General features: G+C 52.1%; 3 protein-coding genes across 5 annotated transcripts; 2 read left to right on the top strand and 1 right to left on the bottom strand.

Annotated features, from left to right (window-relative positions):
• Window positions 1–849: 849 nt before the first annotated feature.
• Window positions 850–10,796, bottom strand: LOC120589655 (neuroligin-2). Of its 2 annotated transcripts, XM_039847206.1 has the most exons (7): window positions 10,287–10,796; window positions 6,928–6,978; window positions 4,707–4,856; window positions 4,347–4,532; window positions 4,053–4,245; window positions 3,079–3,675; window positions 850–2,241 (listed from the first exon to the last, which is right to left on the bottom strand). In XM_039847206.1, exons 1-7 carry the CDS (start codon window positions 10,750–10,752, stop codon window positions 1,368–1,370), a joined length of 2,517 nt encoding a protein of 838 aa, XP_039703140.1. In that variant the 5' UTR covers window positions 10,753–10,796; the 3' UTR covers window positions 850–1,367. The 2 variants fall into 2 exon arrangements, with proteins under 2 accessions (XP_039703140.1, XP_039703141.1); XM_039847207.1 differs by lacking the exon at window positions 6,928–6,978 and having other exon boundaries at window positions 10,287–10,768.
• Window positions 10,797–12,884: 2,088 nt separating this feature from the next.
• LOC120589653 (basic salivary proline-rich protein 2-like) lies at window positions 12,885–20,522 on the top strand. 2 transcript variants are annotated; one of them, XM_039847204.1, is made up of 2 exons: window positions 12,885–14,238; window positions 20,474–20,522. In XM_039847204.1, the coding sequence occupies exons 1-2, from the start codon at window positions 13,127–13,129 to the stop codon at window positions 20,511–20,513; spliced, it is 1,152 nt and encodes a 383-aa protein (XP_039703138.1). In that variant the 5' UTR covers window positions 12,885–13,126; the 3' UTR covers window positions 20,514–20,522. The 2 variants fall into 2 exon arrangements, with proteins under 2 accessions (XP_039703138.1, XP_039703137.1); XM_039847203.1 differs by lacking the exon at window positions 20,474–20,522 and adding an exon at window positions 14,641–14,750.
• TMEM256 (transmembrane protein 256) lies at window positions 14,729–15,850 on the top strand. The gene is made up of 4 exons (XM_039847205.1): window positions 14,729–14,887; window positions 15,173–15,204; window positions 15,434–15,514; window positions 15,609–15,850. The coding sequence occupies exons 1-4, from the start codon at window positions 14,803–14,805 to the stop codon at window positions 15,750–15,752; spliced, it is 342 nt and encodes a 113-aa protein (XP_039703139.1). The 5' UTR covers window positions 14,729–14,802; the 3' UTR covers window positions 15,753–15,850.
• Window positions 20,523–20,947: the final 425 nt, after the last annotated feature.

The following is a 20,947-nucleotide window of genomic DNA, read 5'->3' as shown; positions in this document are numbered from 1 at the left end:
GAGGCATGTCAAAGGGAGTGGTCAGCTAAGGGTAGAAGCTGGTCTAACACAGACATTGGGTGGCTTCAAAGAGGGAGATAGAAATGGGGGAAAGGAAAACTGAGACAGAGAGGGAGGAATGAGAGATGGTGAAGATAAACTCATGTGGGACCCCTTTAGCTGCCACCTCCCCCTCCCCCTCCCCCATATCCCATCTGCCTCCACGTTTACCTGCCTGCTCTGCCTCAGGACTGGGGAATCCTTGGCACATTTTGGGGTTTCTTTCCCCCAAACTCAGCTACCCAGTTTGGCACGAATGAGCAATGGTCTGAGGACTGAGGGAAAGGCTATCCTCAGACCCCAGTGAGGGCTTTGGTCAAACATGCATGGCCTCTAGTATGAGGCAGATACCATGCCCCAGACCCCCAACCCATCATTTCTGGGGAAAGGAGATGCAGAGCTCTCCCTTCAGGGTTTATACATCCCCCTCAGCTTCTGTCAATTTGAAGTCTGTTTCCACCTGTTGTGTCAGGAGGCATTAAGTGCTGGGGGATGCAGGGAAATGCTGGAAAGAAAGGGACCATCTGCATGGGAAAACACACATCCACATGCAAGAACATGTTTCCACTCGGAGAAATGTGCCCTGGACCCATGGGAAAACAAGTTCCCAAACAGCACAGGGATGCATGGATCTCCCAACCCCCTGGCATGGATTCTGTGTCTGTCATCTGTAGAAGGTGAGGCTTACCCAGCAAAACGCGCTTCACCTGACTTGTGCCACGGGGGCTTAACATGCTCTGCCGGGTAGATGGGGGGGGCAGGGAATGGGTGGCTATGATTTCCTCAATACATTCCAGGTACCACTCTTGCTTTTCTGGTGGCCAAGGGTCACTATATGTGACTATATGTGAACACACCACTTCCAGGGTCTCCATGGGGTAGGGGGAAGGGAATAGATGGGAGAAGGCATGAGGGAACATGATTCTGAGGTTTAAATTCCCACAGAAATTCTTTGAGGGGGCCAACATGTGTCCAGGGTGGCAAAAAAAACCTTACCCTGCACATGGGAAAACACACCCCCTAGTGAGAAAGTACACCTTCGCGTGGGAAAATTCTTCCACGCTTCCACACATCGAAGACTGGTGTCCCAATAGAGGAGACAAATGCCCCCCCAGTTGTTCAAAAGCCCAGGTCCAGAGAAGAGAATGGGCCTCTCTGCATGGGAGAAACACGCATCCCTGTGAGGAAACCCATTTCCACCTAATGCTTCTCGACATGTGAAAACTCCACAAGAGAAAAGCCTGTTGCCAAGTCCTCTTCCTTGCCTTCCAAGTGGCACTTCCTGCGAGCGGGAGGGCTGGGAAGGAGGGCCCCCCCCAAGCTGCCCCCTATACCCGGGTAGTGGAGTGGGGGTGGGGTAGTGTGTTGTTGTGGCTGGTAGCGGTGGGAGGAGGGGCAGGGAAGGGCCCAAAGGGATGGAGGGAGGGTGGCGGCGGGGGAGGTGGTGGCCCCAAGCCGCTGGGTAGCAGGGTCAGGGCCCCAGGGGCCAACAGAGGCACATCGTCTGGTGCCCGGCGCAGGGCCAGGGTGTAGTCGGGTGGGCAGGCGGGGCGCAAAGCCTCAGCAGGGTCCGCCCCAACACCACCACCCCGCTTTAGCTGAAGTGACACCAGCTCTTCTTCTGGTGGTAGCTCTCGGCCAGTGGCGGGGAGCAAGGGGCCCCCACCAGGCACACCAGAGCCTGAGCCACCTGGAGGGCTGAGCCGTCTGCACCGCAGCTCCTGCCGCCGGTCCCGCTTGTAGTAGAGGGCAGCAAAGGCGAGAATGTTGAGGAAGAGGAGGGAGGCGCCCACAGCCACAGTGACGCTCAGCTCTGTGGAGTAGTCCCGGGAGTCCCCGGGGAAGCGGTCATAGGCCCTGGGGCCTGGCTCGGGCTCAGGTTCCGGTGGCAGGGTGGCAGGTGGTGGGGGCCGGCGTGTGCCTGGGGCACCAGGGGGTGGGCGAGGCGGCCAGCGCGTGGCATAGGGAGGCAGGCGTGTGGTGGTGGTGAAGAGCTCTGTGTGCAAGTTGTGCAGGTGGGGCACAAGCTCCAGCCAGAAAGCCACCTTGTTGGCGCGGTAGTTGTCACGCACACGTGGCTTCAACCCAATGTGCAGGTACTGCTTCTCCTTGCTGTTGAACTTGCTCCATACCACTTCCTCGAAGCGGTTTGGCTTGGTGTGGATGAACTTGGTGTCCTGTGGCACTGGCTGGTTGGGGTCGCTGTGGGCACAGGAGGGCAGGGAAAGGAGCAGTGAGGGTGAGGCTCCAACAGATGTGGAAGGGTGGGAGAGGAATGGGGAGGGGACAGACAGAGATGCTGAGAGCCATGGAGACAAGAATGAAAGTCAGAAAAAAAGAGGCAGAGAGACAGAGATGAACACAAAGAGAGAAACTACCAGAGACAGGGACAAAGACACAAACAGAGATAGAGACAGACTGCCAGAGACAGCTAGAGATGACAGAGGGACAGATTGGCAGAGACAACAAAGAGATAGCTAGTGAGAGAGGCAGAGGCTGAGACTGAGTGAAATAGAGACATATAGAAAGAGAGAGACAAAGACACGTGAGAGGCAGCCAGGGTGAAATCAGCAAGCAAAAAGCAAACCGATCAAAGAATGCAAAGGGAAAAGGAAAGATATGAATGGATTTTAAGAGAGACTTAGTGACAGCAATAAAGAGACAAACAGACACAAATCCTTACACACACTCAGACACAGATGGAAGCAGTCAGAGGGCAGAGCACAGGGGGAAGAAAGAAAGAGGGTAGGTAGGCAAGGGAGGGAAGGAGAGACAGATATGGAGCCAAAGCCACCTAGTGAGTCCACCCCCAAAAAGGACAGGGACCTCTCTGTAACTCTGCTGAATCTCCAACACGCAACTCAGTGTCTGGCACAGAGAAGGTATTCAGCAGGTGTCTGAGTCGAGAAGGCAAGAGTAAGAGTGCATTAATGGAGGGATGATGGCCTTGTGAGAGAGTGAGAAAAAGAAGGAGCTGAGGATGGAGGGTGTGTGTGCCTTGGCTTTCAGGATGGCCCACCCAGCCCCTCTGGCCCTCACCCAGTCTTGGCGAAGTTGGTCCAGTAGGTCATGACCACGGCGCTGAGCATGACATCATTCTTAGAGAAGTTGCAGGGGAAGAGATCAGTGGCACCCACCATGGGCACACCGAAGACATAGGGAAGCTCATCCCCATGTGCTGCATCTGCCCACTCGGGCCGGCCCTCAGCCTGGCAGTGGTGATAGAAGGTGTAAAAGTAGACAGGGGACTGGTAGTCAGCATGCAGCTTGGCGGTGGCCACGGCTGGTGCCACCCACTGGTGGTCAGTAAAGAGCGCCAGCAGGGTCTTGCGTCGCATCTCACCATTGTCCCGGTCAGCCCAATCTGTGTACATAAACTTGATGGTCTCCCGCAGCACATCTTTGCCCTCCGGGTAGCCATACAGGTTGTCCACAAAGTTGGAGACTGTAAAGTCAAAGGCGCTGGCGGATACACCGTCCTCACTCTCTGCTGAGTCCTCCACAAACTTGAGGCCCTCTCCTTGGTTGACACCGATGAGCATGTCATAGTTGAGGAATTCTCCCTGCTGCATGAGGATCTCAGGATCATCCGGGACGACGTCACCATCCACCACGGGCCCAAAGGCGATGTGGTAGCTGGGGAGAAGGTGGCAAGGTCTCATCACCTGTTCACTGGCCTCCTCTCGGCTCATAGCCTAGTGAGCCCTCCGCCCAAAAGACCTTTCTTCCACAGATTAGAGTTAAAATCTCATCTATGAGTCCTTCAGGGCACTTGCCTGTTGGGAAGTCTTCCCTGAAGCACTTCCTGGCACCTTGTGCATACTTGCTCTATTTGGGCAACCCCACTTAGGGAAGGCTTCCAAGAGAAGAAGGCAGGGCCTCTAGAGAGCCCTGAAGCCCACCTCTCCTTTCCAAATAAAATGCTTGTGGGCACCTCTCCCCCTCAACATCCTTGGAACCAGCAAGGAGAGTGAAGTCCTGGACCCAGCCCTCTCCCACCACTATACCCATACCGGGCGGGCTGTACATCCTGGTCCACCAGCTCCCGGGAAGGCTTTCGGCGGAGACACTCCACAGCTTCAGCACTATCCTCCCGGTCACAGCCCACCTTAGCTGCCAGCAGTCGTGTGTACTTGAGTGGCTGGTAGTTGACAGACCAGCTGGAAATGGCAGTGCCACTCTGGGCAATGGCCTTCTGGAATAGCCCTGGTGGGACAGGCAGGTTTCAGGCTGGGCACTATCAGCCCGAGAGAAGGAAAACCTGGTAGGTTCAGGGGTATGAGAAAGGCTGAAGAGATTGCTCGTACCTTCTGAATGGTGGGAGAGGATCAGAAGGTTGACACAGGAGGCCCCTGCCCCAGACCCAAAGATGGTGATACGCTCGGGGTCACCCCCAAAGTGGGCAATGTTTTCACTGAGCCAGCGCAGGGCCTGGATCTGGTCCAGGAGTCCATAGTTGCCTTTTGCAGCCTGGTCTCCGGTGCTGAGAAAACCTGGAGGTAGAGGAAGAAAGGGAGGCTTTCTGGGGGTGTTACAGCATCTTGTCCCTTATCTGGGCAGCTCAATCCAGCCCAGAAGCCATTCTGCTGCTGCTGAGCTTAAAGGAACCCCTCCCATCACACCCCGCTCCCAGACTCCAGCCCCTAGAGTTGGCTGCCCACCCTCACCGAGCACCCCAAGACGATAGTTGAGCGTGGCTACAATGACGTTGCCATAGGCGGCCAGGACGGAGCCATCGAACATGTTCCCAGTGCCCTCCATGTAGGAGCCGCCGTGCAGAAACAGCATCACCGGCTTCTTCCCAGAATCCCGGATATCTGTGTGGGGAGGGGATGGGTGGGTGGGCCAGGGAGCAGGGAACAAGGACATAGTGAGACCAGAAGCAGCACTGCCTAGCTCCCAGGCCTGCTGAAGACCAGCCCAGAGCTCAGGGGACATGTCACTCCTGTCCCTGGGGGGCAAGACCGGATTCCCCTCCTCCCTCCCCAGCTAGCCCTGGCAGAAGGTCCCTCCCCACCTCCTGCCAGTCTGCCCCACAGCACTTCTCTAAATGCCAGGCAGAGCTTCCAAGAAGCCAAACAGAGACAGGGGTGGGAGGTGGCCCTCCTCAGGGCATCTGCTGGATCCAGGGACCCCCTCCCCGCCACGCACAGTAAATCTCCTTCCTGCTCCTAGGAAGAGTGAGCTCCCAAGGCTGGCACTAAGAGCTAAAGATGCTGGGAGGGTCCTGGACTTTCCTCAGACTTAGGCCTTGGGCCTCAGCTCCACATGGTAGCCTGGTCTGTGGCTGAGGGGGTGCCAGGCCCTAGGGTCCCTAGGGGCTTGGTCTCCTCCCCGCCCTAATTCCTTTCTAGGTCACCTCCCTAGTCACCATGGCAACCCCCAGACTAATTATTGTGGCAGAAGGAGGCAGGGTAGGAAAGATTCTGTTTAATGAAGACAGGGTGCAGCTCTCTAGTCTTGGACCCCACCAAACTGACCTGAGCCCTGGGTTCTGCACCAGATCCCTCTCTTGTCATGTCCAAAAGAATTCCATAATCACTGCCACATGGCACTCCAGACTGGACTGAAGGGTGACTAACTCCAGAAAAGGGTGGGAGTCTCAGAGGGCTTGTCATAGTCCCCAAGGCTATAGCAAGTACCCTGAAGCCCCTCCATGATTCACCATAGCACCAGGGTTGGGGTCACCTCTGGCCTACAGGCCTTCCTCTTTCTTGACACCTGCAATCTCTGACCAGCCTGGGCACTCAGCAAACAAGAACCAGCCCTAGGCCTCCACAGCTGGTCTCTATACCTCTGCCTGCCTCCCTCAACCTGGCAGAAACTTTCTTCCAGCCAGGTCAACCAATAGGTCACTAAGACACTCCCTACCACCCCCCACAGGCAGCTTTCTGTCTCTTGTGTCTTAGGATCTTCTCTGCCACCTTCTGTTCCCCTCTCAGTTCCCCTTCTGTGAACTCCCCAAATCCTGTTCTTCCCTTTGTTCCTGAACCTCCAGTGGCCTTCCAGCAGTTCGGGCTGAAGTATCCTTCCCTCCAAGGTCCTGTCCTAAAGGTCCTCAGTTACCTCCTCTTCCCCACCCAACACCTCCACTCCCATTATAGGGGGAGGGGAGTCAGAAAGGGAAAGAACAGGAAGGGTGGCTGGGGCAAGAATTCAAAACCAACAACAAAAAACAGGATCAAGAAAGAAGAAAGAAAAAAACAACAACCAAAAAGCAAGAAGCTCTCCGGGCTGATTCAACAAGAAAAGAAAAAAAAAAAAGAAAAGATCCATTTTTGGAAAAAAAGAAAAAAAGAAAAAAGTTCTTTGCATTTTTTTTTTTCAAAATTTTGTGGTGAAACTTCAAGATATTGGGCCCTGTTTTCAAAAATTTCCAAATTCTTTAATTTGCTTCAAATGTTTGCATTTTCTACATCTGACAGGCTTTTGGAAATTGTAACAGGTTTCTAATGTTTCGGTTGTGTCAATTTGCCAACTTAATTTTTTTCGAATTTGTTTTGTTCCAAATTAAAATTGTTTTTTCAAATGTTACACTTCACAAGGTTCAAAACAGTCCAAATTTCTGTCAAACTCTAAACATTTTATCCAATTCTTTAGTGTTTTTTTTCCTGGCATTCCAATTTTTTTTTTCACGTTATTTTTGCCATATTTAGCTTTTCTTACAGGTTTTCTAGTGGTTCCAACATTGTTCAAATTTCTTTCGAAGCTTTCATAATTCTTTTTTCCAATTATTACAAATTTTTCTTTTCTTTTCTTTTTCGTTTTTAGTTGGGAGAACAACTGAGGGCCTTGAGGGCTGTGGGGGCATTTAGTTAGGGACAGGGCCGTGAACATGAATGTCCTCTTATCAGCAACCACATGCAGCAGCGGGATTTTTAAATCTACCTGTGTCTGGCGGATTGAGCGTCGCCTCGTCACGTTTTTTTGTGAGCGGACCTAAGACCGGGAACACAAAACAGAGAAAAAAGGACAATTTTGTGGGGAAAGATGGGGGGTTGGGGAGGTGGTGGATGGGGGAGGAGGAGAGAAAGCAGAAAAGGAGGTGGGGGCAGAAAAAATAAGCCAAAAAAAGCAAAATTTGTTTGCAAGAAAAAGAAACCAAGAAAAGAGAAAAACGTTTCTACAACCCAATTTTGTTCCCCTCCCCGGAAAAAGTCATGCCCCAAAGAAAAGGCTGGTTTTGGGGGGTGGGGTGCCTGAGTGGGCTGAGGCCTGTCTTAAGACATATTGACTTGGCTGGAAAGGATTTGGCTTGTCGATGTGTTGGCTAATGGCTGGAAATGAAACAGTGTTAGAGGTGGGGTGGGAGGGGAGGGGAAGCTCTCCAGGGAGCCCAGGAAATCAAGGCCAGCTGTGCCACTGTGGGCCACCACTCAAGTAGGCCCTCTTTAGGGCCAGCCAAGCACCTCCCTGTTTCCCCAAGCTGTAGAGAAGAGGAACTGCAGCAGAAAGGACTCTGCTTCCCTCTGGACCAATCTAGAGGGCAGAGGGTAGGATGGCCTTGGGGGCAGCCTGCCCCTGACGTTCGCAGCCCCTGGAAGCCCTTAGCTCCCCACTGGAGGGTTGCGGGTAGGTCAGCTAAGGCTGCCTGCCCACATACCCAGCCTCTTAGCGTCAGCATTTCTCTTCCAACCGCACTCACAGGCCTGGCTTCTCACCCCATCTCCCCAATGTGGGGTGAAGCAGGGAAAGGGGTCATCAGGTCTTGCCCTCCACTCCACCTCTTCCCTCTGCACCCCTCCCCCCCAACCTCATCCCTTACCCAGGCCTGCTCTCCTCCCTCCAAATGGTAAATTTCCCACCAGGGGAACCAGCCCCTAGCCAACCCCTGCTCTAATGCCAAAAAGCCCCCCTCCCAAATTGGGGGTTCAGTCCACAAATAAGGAATAGGAAACATAGTGCCCTGAGCCTGCCTGACACATAAGGTGACAGGAGGTGCTGGGAGGCAAAAAGTGTGCCCACTGTCAAGGAAAGTTCTCAGACCGGGCCTAGAGTTTGGCTTCAGGTTTCTTTCAGATTGAGAGATTGATCAGGGAGAGCTGAAACCCAGAGACCTGTGGGGGTCCCTGGCTGACTGGTTTCTCCTCAATAGCAGGGGGAAGGATGGGTCAGTAAGCCCCAGTCCAGCCTCTGAAAGGCTTCTCCCACTGGCAATGATGGCCTCATGGGGACTGATTAGGATCAGGGCCTGTTTGTCTCTGTGACAGGATTGGGATGGGGATGAAGTCAGCAGGGCATTAGTGCTCATGAGAATATTAAGTGTATGTGTGCCTGAGTCAACCTTTTCTTTCCAGAGCTGGTGTGAAGATTCAGTGAGATCACCTGAATGTGTCAGGCCTCAAGCAGGTCTGCAATAAGCAATAGTTAAAAATACAGAAGGTGTGGGCATGGGTGGTGTGGGGGCAGGGTGGACAATTTGTGTGGAGGCCTTGGGGTAGACAGTCCATTGGTGGGAAGCACTGGGTGGATGTTTCACATAGGGGGTGATGAAATAGATGGGGAGATTGGGTTGGACAGCCTACGTGAAGATGTGGGAGTGGAATTTTGAGATAAACAGTCTATGTGGAGGCACTGGAGTGAGAAATTCACAGGAGGGAGCCTGCTGGGTGTGGTAAGTGGTTCATGAGAAGGCAGGGGAATGTGGAGTGGATAGCACTCATGCAGAGGGTGTTGGGATATATGGTCTATTAGGGTGCTTGGAATCTGGATGGGATTAGAGTGAATGATATTTCGGTGCACTGTGTGTATGGGTTACTATAAGGCATGGTTTATATGGAGAGGGGTAGTTAGGATATTAGGTTATATAGTTGGTATGAGCAATGTAGGGTGGATGGTCCATATGGAAGGTGTTGGGAAGGATGTGGGTAGGCTGAGGTGCATGAGGTGTTCTGTGATTGACATGAGAACTTTGGGTACAGGGACTGTGGTATGAGTGGCCTGGCGGAGCACATGGTCCAGGGTGCAGGGTTATTGGGGTAAAGGTCTATCTATGTATGGGTGTTACTAGGGCACATGATCTATAACCAGAGATACTGGGAGCCACAGGTATGGGTGATAGGATATACAATTTTACAGAAGTATTGGGGTGTGTGCTGTGAGAAGGTATTGGGAATTGTGATATATATGGGATGTTGGAGAGCATACACGGTCAGTGTGTAGGTTGGTTGGGTACATGACCTGAATTGAATGTTGAATAGTTGATATTCTTTATCTGTTGCGGGACTTGAGTACATCATGTGAAGGTGTTGGGTGTGTAGGGGTTCCTGGGTACCAAGACTGTGTGTTAAGTTGTTGGAAAATGGCCTGTGAGGGGTATGGTAGGAGTGGATGGTCTCTGTGGAGGTGTTGGGGTGTCTTGGAATAGTGACATGGAGTATTAAAAGGGTAATGTGGGGGCTGTGAGGATGGTCTATTGGGGTGGCTGGTATTCTGCTGATTACCCCTGTTGTAAACAGCTAGAAGGTACCCTGAAACATATTCTGATTAATCTCAGTGTGCTGAAGGTTGACAGGTGGAGAACTGTCCGGGGGGAGTGAGCTGAGGGCTATGAGCAGAGTGGTAGTGAACTGAGAGTTCACTGACAAGACAGCCAGTTGGAGAGCCTCAGGGAAGGTGTTCTGATGGGGATGAGTGGGCTGTGCTGTGAGTGGAGGAGCCCCTGGCAAGGAGTTTCCCTGATCCTTCAGGGTTGTATAGCAGTCTGGGTACACAGCATCCTGGAGAAGAGGCACTCAGCTCAGGTAAGGGGCTCTGGATGTGATGTGATAGATGGAAGTCTGCAGTGCTGGCCTGGAGGAAAGGAAGAGTCTGTGCTGTCCTTCAGGTATAAATGTTGCTAAATTCTGCCAGGGACAAGCCCAGGGGTGGGGATGGGAGGTGGGGCAGAGCTGGAGTTGGTCCTAGGCAGGTGATAGATACCTACCTCCATCACCTAATCACCCTCAGCGGCCACTCTGTGTGTGCCTCTGTGGGAACCAGGTTGGTAAGTCCAACCTAGTGCCTGCTGACCTTACCAATGGCTCTCTGTGGGCACGAAGAACTTCTGGGGTGGCTGTTTCTGGGATTTGTTCCTGAGTCTCCCCGAACCACCCTGGGAGGGCACTCAGAGCCAGCAGGGACATACCGTCCACTTGCTGTCCGCACAAAGCCCAGCTCCCAGGTGGGCTGTGCCAGTGCCTGAGGATCTGTATGTGCGTTTGTGGGTTGTGTCCACGGGGTGCCCAGCCTGGTGCCCGCACCCTTACCGTCCTCGGTGGGCACGTAGAGATTGAGGTACAGGCAGTCCTCGCTCTGGTTCTGCACATAGGTGGCGGCTGCCTCCAAGTTGTCGGTGAACCACACAGGAAGCATGATGGCGGGCAGCGCCCCATGCAGGTTCTGTGGGCAGGCGGGCGGCAGGGTGGTGGCGTTGCGTACGCCGGGCCAAGAGGCAGGGGCCTCAGGCGGCTGGAAGCGGCGGGCACCCAGGGGTGGCGTGGCGTAGGGCACGCCCAAGAACTGCACGACGGGACCCAGGATCTCGTTGTTGAGCTCGCGCCGCACACCGCGCACTCTCCCGTAGGCCGTGTTCACCACTGGAAAGCGGTCCTCCCCGAGGCTGCCTAGGCCCAGGCCTGGGCTGCCTGGGGCACTGCCGCCGCCGCCGCCGGGACCCCCTCCCCCACGTTGAGCCCCCGCCAGCCCCACCAGATACAGCACCAGGAGCCACATGCTGATGGGGACTGACCCCCCCGGAGAGAGAGAGAAGGGGAGAGGAGGGAAGCCCCCTGCCCCAGGAGGAGAGGAGGCAGGAAAGAAGGGAGAGGGGGTGGGGAGGGAGGGACCCGGGTTGGGGACTGGACAGAGAAGGGTCTGTTCCTCCAGCTGGGGGGGGGAAGGTGGGGAAGGGAAGGAGGTGGGAGAAAGAACTCAGGCTGGACCCAGGAGAAGGACGGAAAAGGCAAGATACATAAGGAGAGAGAAACAAACAGAGGGTAGGTGGAAGAAGGGAAGGGAAATTGGACGGGGCAGACAAAAAGGAATGGGGAAACAGAAGAGACAAGTGGTTAGTGACTTGGAATTCAAACCAGTTGCCCCCCTCCTTCCACCCTCAGGCACCCTGGCACCTCCTCCCACCTCAGCAACCCCCTCTATCAGCAGGGACCCAGATAGAAAAGTCTGAGGCTGGGGGTGGTAAAAGTTCAGGATATAGCCAGAGGGGAAGAAGAATCAGCTCCCCAGACCCAACCGGCCACTCTTCCAGCTGCTTTTTCCCTCCCAGACAGGTTCTCCTCAGGGACTCAGGAGTCCCAGTTCCCACCTCCCTGGGAGGGATGAGCTAGACAAGGAAGAGAAAATAAAAATACCAAGTTATTAATTAGCAGGAAGTGGCGGGTTTGTTTATACGTGTTAATTACTCCTGAGCTGTAATTTCATCGCACTGAACCCCCAAACCAGGCTAGACTCGGGCCTTTCTTGGGACTGCACAAGCCCAGCACCGGCTCCTTTCAACAACCCATTCTCTAAGGATTTGTGCAGCAGCTGGACCCCTTTTCCCCTGGTCCTCTCCATTTCTTCCCTCAGAAGTTAAGGTGCCTTGAGGCAGGGGCTAGAGTAGGGAGGAGATGCTGGGGGGCAAATCCGGGGACAGATGCGTGATCCTGCGTCCGGTTGCTGGGCGACGGGATGCTGCCCCGCAATGTTACCTCGGCAACGGGCTGCAGCTTTAAGGGGGGGGAGGGGAAGGGTCTGGCTTGGTTATGGGGTCCATTCAGGGCATAAGAGCAATGGCATGAGTCGGAATGCTAGAGTTTCTCCCAACCTTAGCATAGAGGAAGAAGTATATATGTTAAGGGGAACGGGAGATTGAGGGCAAAGAGAACCCAAAGAGACCCGCCTCTTGCCCCTTATTGGCCAATCAGAGCCCAGTCCTACTGACCAGGCCTCTGGCTGAGGAGAAGGGGTGCTGAGGTGGGTTTGGAGGGCATCAGATGCACCCACTCACTGCCCCGCTGCCAGTCTTGAACAGCCTTGGACCCCAGGCATCTTTTCTTCCATGCTCGGCATTTTGACCCATGTCCTGGGGGCTACTTCAGCTTTCTTCTCATCCCATCCTAGCTATTCACCTCCCATTCCACTTAACCAGCCCCCCATAGTTGCTGTTCTGATGCCTGGGTGCTCGGGGCAGCAGGAGCAGGACGAGGGAAGAAATCAGACTGAAGGGGCAGACACTCAAGTCATTTCAGCAAGCCCCCCCGCCCCTCCAGCCACCAGAGCTCTTTGCTGACTCGGGGTTTTCAGAGCCAGGCGCCAGCCCGCGGGTGGCTCTCTGCAGGTGTCAATTTATTCCAGAGATGAGGACACAGGAATCCTTACCACACACACTCAGTCATGCCCTCCCCCTCTTCAGGTCTTCTTAAGCTCCTATTCCTCCATCACCTGGAGGGGGCTTGGGACTGGCTCCCTCAAGATCTCTGCCCGTGCCAGGCTGGGCTCTGCTTCCATAGTCTTATCACCCCTCCCCCTTCCACTATCACAGTCTGTCTGCCTCTGTCACCCCTGTCCTTCTCTCTCGCAGTTTTTCTTCTTTCTCTCCTACTGGAGCCCCCCTACCCCATCTCTCTCCTCTTCATAGCTCTCCCTCAGAGCATTTTTCCCAGCCTCTTCCAGCCAGCATCAGCTCTTGCTTTCAGTCTCTCGCCTTCAAGTCTTTTTCATCTCTCTCTTCTATATCTCCCTCCTTGGTATTTCTCATCTTTCTGTCTTCTTCAAATCCCTTCCCCAAATTTCTCCCTCAAGCCTCCTCTACTTCTCTCTCCCTCTCTCCTCTCTTCCTATCTCTGTCTCCCCCATTTTCTCTCCCCTGTTCTCTCCATCTCTGTCTGCTACATCTTGCTCCCCCCTCCTCCTCATCCTCTGCCTTGCTCTCTCCATTCCTGCCCAGGCATGGCTCCCCCAGCCTGGGAGAATTGAGGGACAGGGGCTCAGGCCGCAGGCCCCCCCTTCTTCCTGCAGTGGGGAAAATGGCTTGGCCGGGAAGGGGAGAAAGAGGGGGAGGGGAAGATGGGAACACACGGGGTCTGTGGGCCCATTCAAAGGATCATTCATGGGCTGGAGAGAGGCAGAGACAAAGAGACCGAGACGCAGAGACACGGCGAGAGCATCCCTAGGCGGAGACACGCAGACAGAGCAGGCTGGGGGAAACCAGGAACAAGGAGAGAGATGGGGAGTGGGAGACCCTAATGGACCGCCACGCAGTCCCCTCCACCGGCCCGGTTTAGCTCCTACCTGGCTCAGCCCTGGGGCCGTGGTGCCTCCATCCAGGGCTCCGAGTAGGGGGCGAACCTGCTTCGGGAAGGGGGCGGCGGTCTCTGAGCCCCCGCGGTCCCGCAGGCCCAGCCCCCGCCCGCAGCGCCTCACCCGGCGGGGGAAGAGGATCGCCCCAGCCCCTGGGGGCGGGGCCGGGATCCGGTCGATCCCCGGGGAAAGGAGAGGTAGGAGATGGGGTCAGGAGGAACCCGAGAACTGGGAACCCCGCAGTGGGAACGGCGGAGCCAGGTGGGGGCAACGGGACAGGACTGGATTGGGGATCCACTGGCTCCGTGGGCCGGTTTCGAGGGACCAGAGGGCAGTACAAGCGGAGGATCCTAAGAGATCGAGGGCGGGAGGTGGAGTCCACGGCAATCCCCAGGAGCCCAGAGCCCAGGAGCGCAGGATCCGCGGTGCAGGGGCAGGGATCCAGCCGGAATCCTCGGGGAGGGGGAGGGATCTAGTCGATCCCGAGGGCGGGCAGGAGTGGGAGGTCCGGGGAGTCAGAGGGAGGGGGTGGGAGCTGGCACGGCTCCTAGGAGGTAAAGAGGGGGTAATGAAGAGGCTTCAGGGAACGCTCAGCAGATGGGAGGCCCGGACTCCTGGCTCCGCGCGCCAGGGCCCGCCCGCCCCGCGTCCATCCCAGCCTGAGAGTGATGATCCGCCGGCGGAGCAGCCGCAGCAGCCCCGCGCGTCACCGCGCGGCCGCCTCCCCCGCCCCCTGCAGAGAGAGCGGCGCACACCCCTCGCTCGCGCCTGCCTGCCCGCCCGCCCGCCCTCCGGAGTGTGGGGGGATTGGAGACGGTACAAGAGGGCGGGAGTGGACAGACCGACGGATGGACGAAGCGGACTCGGACGGGGTGGAGACATTTCCCCCCCTCCCTATCTCCCACCCTCCAGGCTCTCGCGGTTAGTGGGGAGGGAAGGAGGGTGAACTATCAGGGGGCGGAGCATCATATGAAGAAGGCGGGGCCTTTGGACCTGGAGGAGGAGCCATATGGACAGCGGGCGGAGTTTAATGGCGACGGGTATCCGTGGGGCCGCCTCTGCTTGGGAGAGGTCTGGTTTAAAGCTGAAAAGGAGGAGCTTGTGGAGAAAGGGGCGGAACTTTGCTTGGGGACCGGGATCTTTGGAAATTAGCCAGAGATGGGAGGAGGGTGTTAGAAGAGACGATCAACTTGGAAAGTGGGCCAATCCGTGACGCAAATCCTCTAATACCGCCCCATCAAGCCCTCCTCCCCACTGCTCTGCTCCTCCGCTCCTAACTGGTTCTGCTTTCTCCGCCCGCCACACGTCTTCGCCACTCAGCAGAGGTTTTACAAAGGCGCAAGTAAACGGGTTGAGGAACTGGACGCTGAAATGAACACAGCCCGGATTGGGCATCTGTGCACCTTATTTGCATGGGAGCTCAGGATTGGCTGGCCTCTTGGGAGGCCTGGGCGGTGTTTGCCCTGCGCGTGACTATCCATTACCATGGCTGGACCAGGGACCACCTTCCGCCGCTTGGGCGCCTTGTCCGGAGCTGGGGCCTTAGCCTTGGCCTCCTACGGGGCACACGGTAGAGGGCTAGGGATGGAGCTGGGACTGTGGTTGGGGCAACCTTTGAGGTCTGGTGCAGGGGCGGAGTCTATGGGAAGTGTTGGGGCTCTCATAGACCAGACAGCCCACGAAGCCTTAAACCTTTTAAAGTCGTTAGCCTGGTCCAATTGGTTCCCAGAACTGCCCATGCGTGCTTCCACCAGTCAGAAGCTTCCTGGGGGCGCCCTTTCTCTCCAGTGTTCTCCTGGGTCCTCCCAGATGTTAGGGCGTTAGGACTAGTAACCTTTGCCTCTCCTTTCCACAGGCGCCAGGTTCCCGGATGCCTACGGGAAGGAGGTGAAGTAACTGTGCCTGCGGGTCTATGAGGGCACAAAGTCTGGAGTCTCTGGGGGAAGTAGGGGAGAGGCGGAGCGTGGCTCTTTGGAGCAACAAGGGCTGCAAGCTTAAGGCTTGGGTGCCTGAGGGAGACGCAAGCTGGGACTTCAGTTGAAGGTTGAACTTTGTCCCACGGGATCCAAGCTCCTGCGTTCCTTAGGACGTCCCTCCATTTCTCGTTTTCTTACAGCTCTTTGACAAGGCCAACAAACACCACTTCCTACACAGCCTGGCCCTGTTGGGGGTGCCCCATTGCAGAAAGCCTCTCTGGGTAATCTTACCCCCTTGCCTAACCCCGACTAAACCCCACCCACTCCTTATTCTGCCCTTTTCTTACTAGCTTGTATTCTTTGTATCTCCTTCAGGCGGGGTTACTGCTAGCCTCTGGAACCACCTTATTCTGCACCAGCTTTTACTACCAGGCTCTGAGTGGAGACCCTAGCGTCCAAACTGTGGCCCCTGTGGGAGGGAGCCTTCTACTCTTGGGCTGGCTTGCCTTGGCTTTTTGAGCTTCCTTGTGTTTAATTTCTGGGTACTCTTTTGAGAGTTGGAGCCGAAAGGGGATTAAAAGAGAAAGGCAAATAAAGAACTTTTGAGTCTTTGTTCATATAACTTTTTGGAGGAGGAAGGGTAGGGATTGTCAACCTCTGAACTCCCTCCCTTTAATCAGATTGAATCAGTGAGCTTTGGATCTGGGAATTCTGTTCACTTCTAGTTAACTTGTCATAAAGTTTTTAAACTGGTGGGCGTCAAAGTCATAAAGAATGCTTGAAATAATTCAGATTCTTACTGAAGCCCTCTTTTGGGCCTGGGCATCTGTGTTCTAATAAGCTCATCTTGTGATTCTGATGCCCACTAGAATTTGAAGATTGCTGTAGGGTAGTAGTTTTCAGCCCTGTCATTCCACAAATTTATTGAGCACTCATTCTAGAGGTAAGGGTTAAGGCAAGGCAGGACAGGAGTGCCATTACAGCAGTCCTCCCTTATTTGGGGTTTTACTATCCACGATTTCATTTTGTGCAGTTTCAGTTACCTACAATTAACTGTGGTCCAGAAATACTAAATAGACAATTCCAGAAAGAAACAATTCATAAGTTTTAAATGGTGCGCTGTTCTGAGTAGTGTGATGAAATCTCGCTGTCCCACTCTGTCCTACCAGAATGTGAATCATCCCTTTGTCCAGCATTACCAGCCTATTTGTCACTTAGTAGCCATCTCAGTTATCAGATCGACTGTCGTGGTTTGGCAGTGCTTGTGTTCAAGTAACCCTTATTATATTTAATAATGGTCCCAAAGTGCAAGAGTAGTGATGCTGGCAATTTGGATATGTCAAAGAAAAGCTATAAAGTGCTTCCTGTAAGTGAAAAGGTGAAAGTTCTTGACTTAAAGGAAAAAAACACATTTGCTGAGGTTGCAGAGATCTACATCGAAAATGAATCTTTTAATTCTCTATCCATGAAATTATGAAGAAGGAAGAATTTATGCTTGTTTTGCTGTTTTACCTCAGACTGCAAAAATTAAAGCTACAGTGCATGATAAGTTCTTAGATAAGATGGAAAAGGCATGAAATTTGTGAGTAGAAGACATGAACAGAAAACACGTTCCATTAGCAACCTGTCATGTCAGAAAGCATTGAGCCTGTATGAAGACTTCAGCAAGGGTATGTGTGTATAGGAAAAAACAGTATTTGTAGAGTTCAGTGTTGTCTGTCATTTCAGGCATATACTGGGGTCTTGGAATGTATTCTTGAATACAGGGGGACTACTGTAGTTACACAGTACTTTGGGGTTCAAATCATGTATTAGGGGTCAGAAAATGCTTCACCGTGCTTGAGATGATCTTAAAAAAACTGTTGTGTGAAAGAAACACAGTGAACAAAGAGACAAAGGTGGGGAATGGAGGAGTATGGGGCTAAATGAGTCTTCAGTTTCTGAATTAAGCAGAAAAGGTGGCAAGGCAGGCTGGAGTAGCACCCATGGCATGTAGAGAACTGGAAGATATTTAAGGGGCACTATTTAGTAAGCCAGTGCTCATCAAGTATTGATCATATGTCAGACATTACAAGGAAATTCAACTGTGAAGAAGACAGATGTCATCCTTTCCCTCATGGAGTTTTCCATCTAGTAGTAGAAGTGGACCTTAAACAACTAAACACAAATATACCATTGTGAGTTGTGCTGTGCTTAAAGGAAAAGAACAGGGAGTCGGCAGAACTGGGGCAGTGGAAGGTTTGCCCCTTTAGATGGAAAGACATTGCAGAGAAAGTTCATTTGAAGCTGAAATTAACTGCACAAAATGGGAAGGAAGTATATTCTAGGCAGAAAGAATAGCTTGCAAAACAGGCCAAAGAGCAGTTCAAAATCCTTGAAGCAGGAGAAAATTGGGTGAGTTAGAGAAAGCAAAACCAGTGTGGCTGACAGGTAGTAGATGATTAGGCAGTCCCAGACGGTCAGTGCAGGCCTCGCAGATAGGCACTTGGAATTTATTTGTAATGCAACAATAAGTCATTGAAAGGTTTTTAAAGTGAGAGTGCTAGGATCTGATTTATATGTTTAAAAGATGTAAAGAACCAATCAGAGGAAGGCAAGGATGGCAACAAGGAGACCAGTCAGGAGGCCACTAAAGAGGTCCATGTGCGAGGTGGTGATGGTAGCTTGGCTTAGGATGGAAGGGGTGGTGAAAGTCCAATTAATATATTTTGAAAGATAGTGCTGATAGGACTTACTGATAGATTGGACATAAGGGGTGAATGAGAGGGAGATTTCTGGCTTATATACCTGAGTGGATGGTGGTGCTGTTATTCAGATGAGAAAAACTGAAAGAAGGGCAGACTAGGGAAAGGTAGATCAGAAAGTCAGTTTTGGATATGTTGCTTCCACAATGTCTGGGAGGCATCCAAGTGGAGGCACCAAGCAGGTAGTTGGGAAGCTCAGGGAGGTATCTGAGCTCAAGAAAAAGATCTGGACTCAGGTTTACTCTGCAACCCTGTCTGGTCAATCTTCCTTCCCATCTCTTCCCCATAAATGCCCTTGGAAGGATCCCGTGAATCACTATGACCTCCTGGTTGCCAGATCCAATGAATCTCTGCAGCATTTGACACAGTTGGCCACATTGTCCTTGAAACACATCATGTTGCTTTTATGACACCACTTGCCTGGTTTTCTCTATTTCTGTGGCTGCTTTGCCAGCTTCTCCTCTATGCAGTTTAAGTCAAGTTTCCGAATTTTAATTAGAACTCCTATGTATACATTTTTAAACTCCATCCTTTTTCATTTCAATCTTTGTGTATGTTTTTAAAGTGCATGTCTGTTATAGTATACTGGAGGTGCATACTTGATTTTTCGGAAGATGTGCATTCAAAAAAGTACGAACCATTTCTTTAAATGAGAGGATTTTTAGGTAATCTCATTTAGCCCCATATCTTTAATTATGATCTGCATACTTTTAAATTCAGGATTTCTATCTTTCACCCTCGTCCCTACTGAGTTCCAGACTCCTATAGCAGCTGCAGTATAGCAGAGTGTTCAGTGGAGACCTGAAGGAGTTAGGTGATGAAGAGAGAAAGAGGTGTGTTCCAGATCAAGATAAGAGCTTTCAAGGCAGCCCTGAAGCAGAAAGAGCCCAGTACATTTGAGACCTGAAATAATTTTTGAAAGATGCAAATAAATATGTGGATGGTCTTGTGCTGAGGGGTTGGGACTGTCTTCTGAGGACAATGGGGAGTCACTGAAGATTTATATCCAGGGAGGAGGCATGATTTGAGAATTCAAATTAGAGAATCACAGTATTTCTTCATTTTAAAGATGAGTAAAATAAGGCCTCAGAGAGGTCTTGCAAAGCAGCCCAGAATGCCAGTGGCAGAGCCAGCACTAGATCCTCAGGCTCCTACCTCCCAGTCCAGTGCACTTGATGCATTTCCATCTTCCATCTCAGACAATATCTGGGAGTAGGAAACCTCCAGGTAGAGAAGACCTTGGCATCTGGAATGGCCACCGTCCATGTAATGTGATCTCTAGTACATTAGCTTTGGTCCTACCAATGGGCCAGGCTCTTAGGAAACCAAAATAAATAAAGCTCGCTTGATAATTTGTCCCTATTACTACTGCACCTTGCATCCAGTCTTTTCAACAGTCCTGTAAGTTAGTGGAAAGTGAAGCTAAGAGGTGCAGTAACTTGTTCTGTATCGTATAACTAGGATCTAGGTAAGCTGTGATTCAAACTTCTGTCCAATTCCCAGAGCTAAGTTCTTTCCTTCTTGTATAGACCAATAAACTATTTCAGCAGTGGAGACAGACCCTTTAAAACATAATTTGATACAATGTGTTCAGTGTTACAAGTAGATGTTCAGGTGTGCTTGTTTGGCCTTTGAGGACTGATAAGACTTCCATCTACCTGCCAGGTTTTCAGCATGCATAGCTCACCAGAAAAAAAGGGACAAGATCATACTGGTAACAAGGCAAGAGGGAGAATAGGAGTGCCTGGAGCTTAGGATGGAGTGGGCAGCAGGAAAAGACCAAACAGTAAGGGTAGAGCCCACACTGTGAAGGATCTCCTGGTCCAACCCTGAGTTAACTTTGACTTCTCTTCTCCTCACAACGTATATCTAAGCCATCATCAAGTACTGTTGGCTCAAATACATAACTGGAATCTGACCATTTCTTACTACCTCCATTGCTACTATTCTGGCCCCTGGTGGGAAACACCATCAAATCTTACCTGGCTTTTTGTAAGAACTTCCTTCTCTGTCGTTGCATACCTACAGCCCACTGTGGATAAAGCCAGGGGAGAGACAGAGACAGAGAGACAGGTGTCCTAATACAGTAGTCCTCAGCCTTAGATGCACATTAAAATCTGCTGGGGAATTCTCAAAAAGTTCTTATGTCTGTACCTCATGCCAGATATTCTAATTTAGTTGATATGAGGTAGGGCCCATGCAGAGGTATTTTTCAAAGCACCCAGCTGATACTCTGCCCAGAAGAGTCCCTGAAACTCCGCCTCCCCCAATCCACGCCCCACCCAAGCCACATCTAGGTGTATCCTCGGCGAGTCCGGTGCTCCTTGCTTAACAGAGCCAGGACTCACACTGGTGGCAGCTGGCCTCGGTTTCTGGTGTGGTTTCTTGAGGCAACTATAAGCACAGCATCTGGAGATTGCTTGCTGAATCTTAACAGGTGGCCCTGGAGGGACACAGGTTGGGGTTAAACCTGACCTACAGCTGAATCTCTTTCAGGACTGTACCACTGGACACCTACTACACAAAGCCACACTGAGAAGACCGGGAGACTTAGGAGCTTTGCTGAGCACACAGAAACACACAGAAAGGCAGCCAAAATGGGAAGACAAAGAAGCAGAAACCATATGAGAGAACAGAACAGAGATCCAGGAATAATGGAGTCAAGCAATCTAACAAATGCAGAGTTTAAAACACTGGTTATAAAGAATCTTAAAAGCAGCAAGGGAAAAGCAGTTAGTTACCTACAAGGGAGCACCCATAAGACTGGCAGCTGATTTCTCAAAAGAAACTATGCAGGACAGAAGGGCTTGGCACAAAATATTTGACATAATGAAAACCCAGAATCTACAACCAAGAATACTTTATCCAGCAAAGCTATCATTTAGAGTTGAAAGACAGATAAAAGAATTTCTCAGACAAAAATAAGCTAAAGGAATTTATCAATACCAAGCCAGTATTACAGGAAATGTT

This window comes from Pteropus medius, unplaced genomic scaffold, assembly GCF_902729225.1.
Source record: "Pteropus medius unplaced genomic scaffold, Ma_sr-lr_union100, whole genome shotgun sequence".
Classification (NCBI taxonomy): Eukaryota; Metazoa; Chordata; class Mammalia; order Chiroptera; family Pteropodidae; genus Pteropus; species Pteropus medius.
This window is presented reverse-complemented; position numbering and strand designations above follow the sequence as displayed.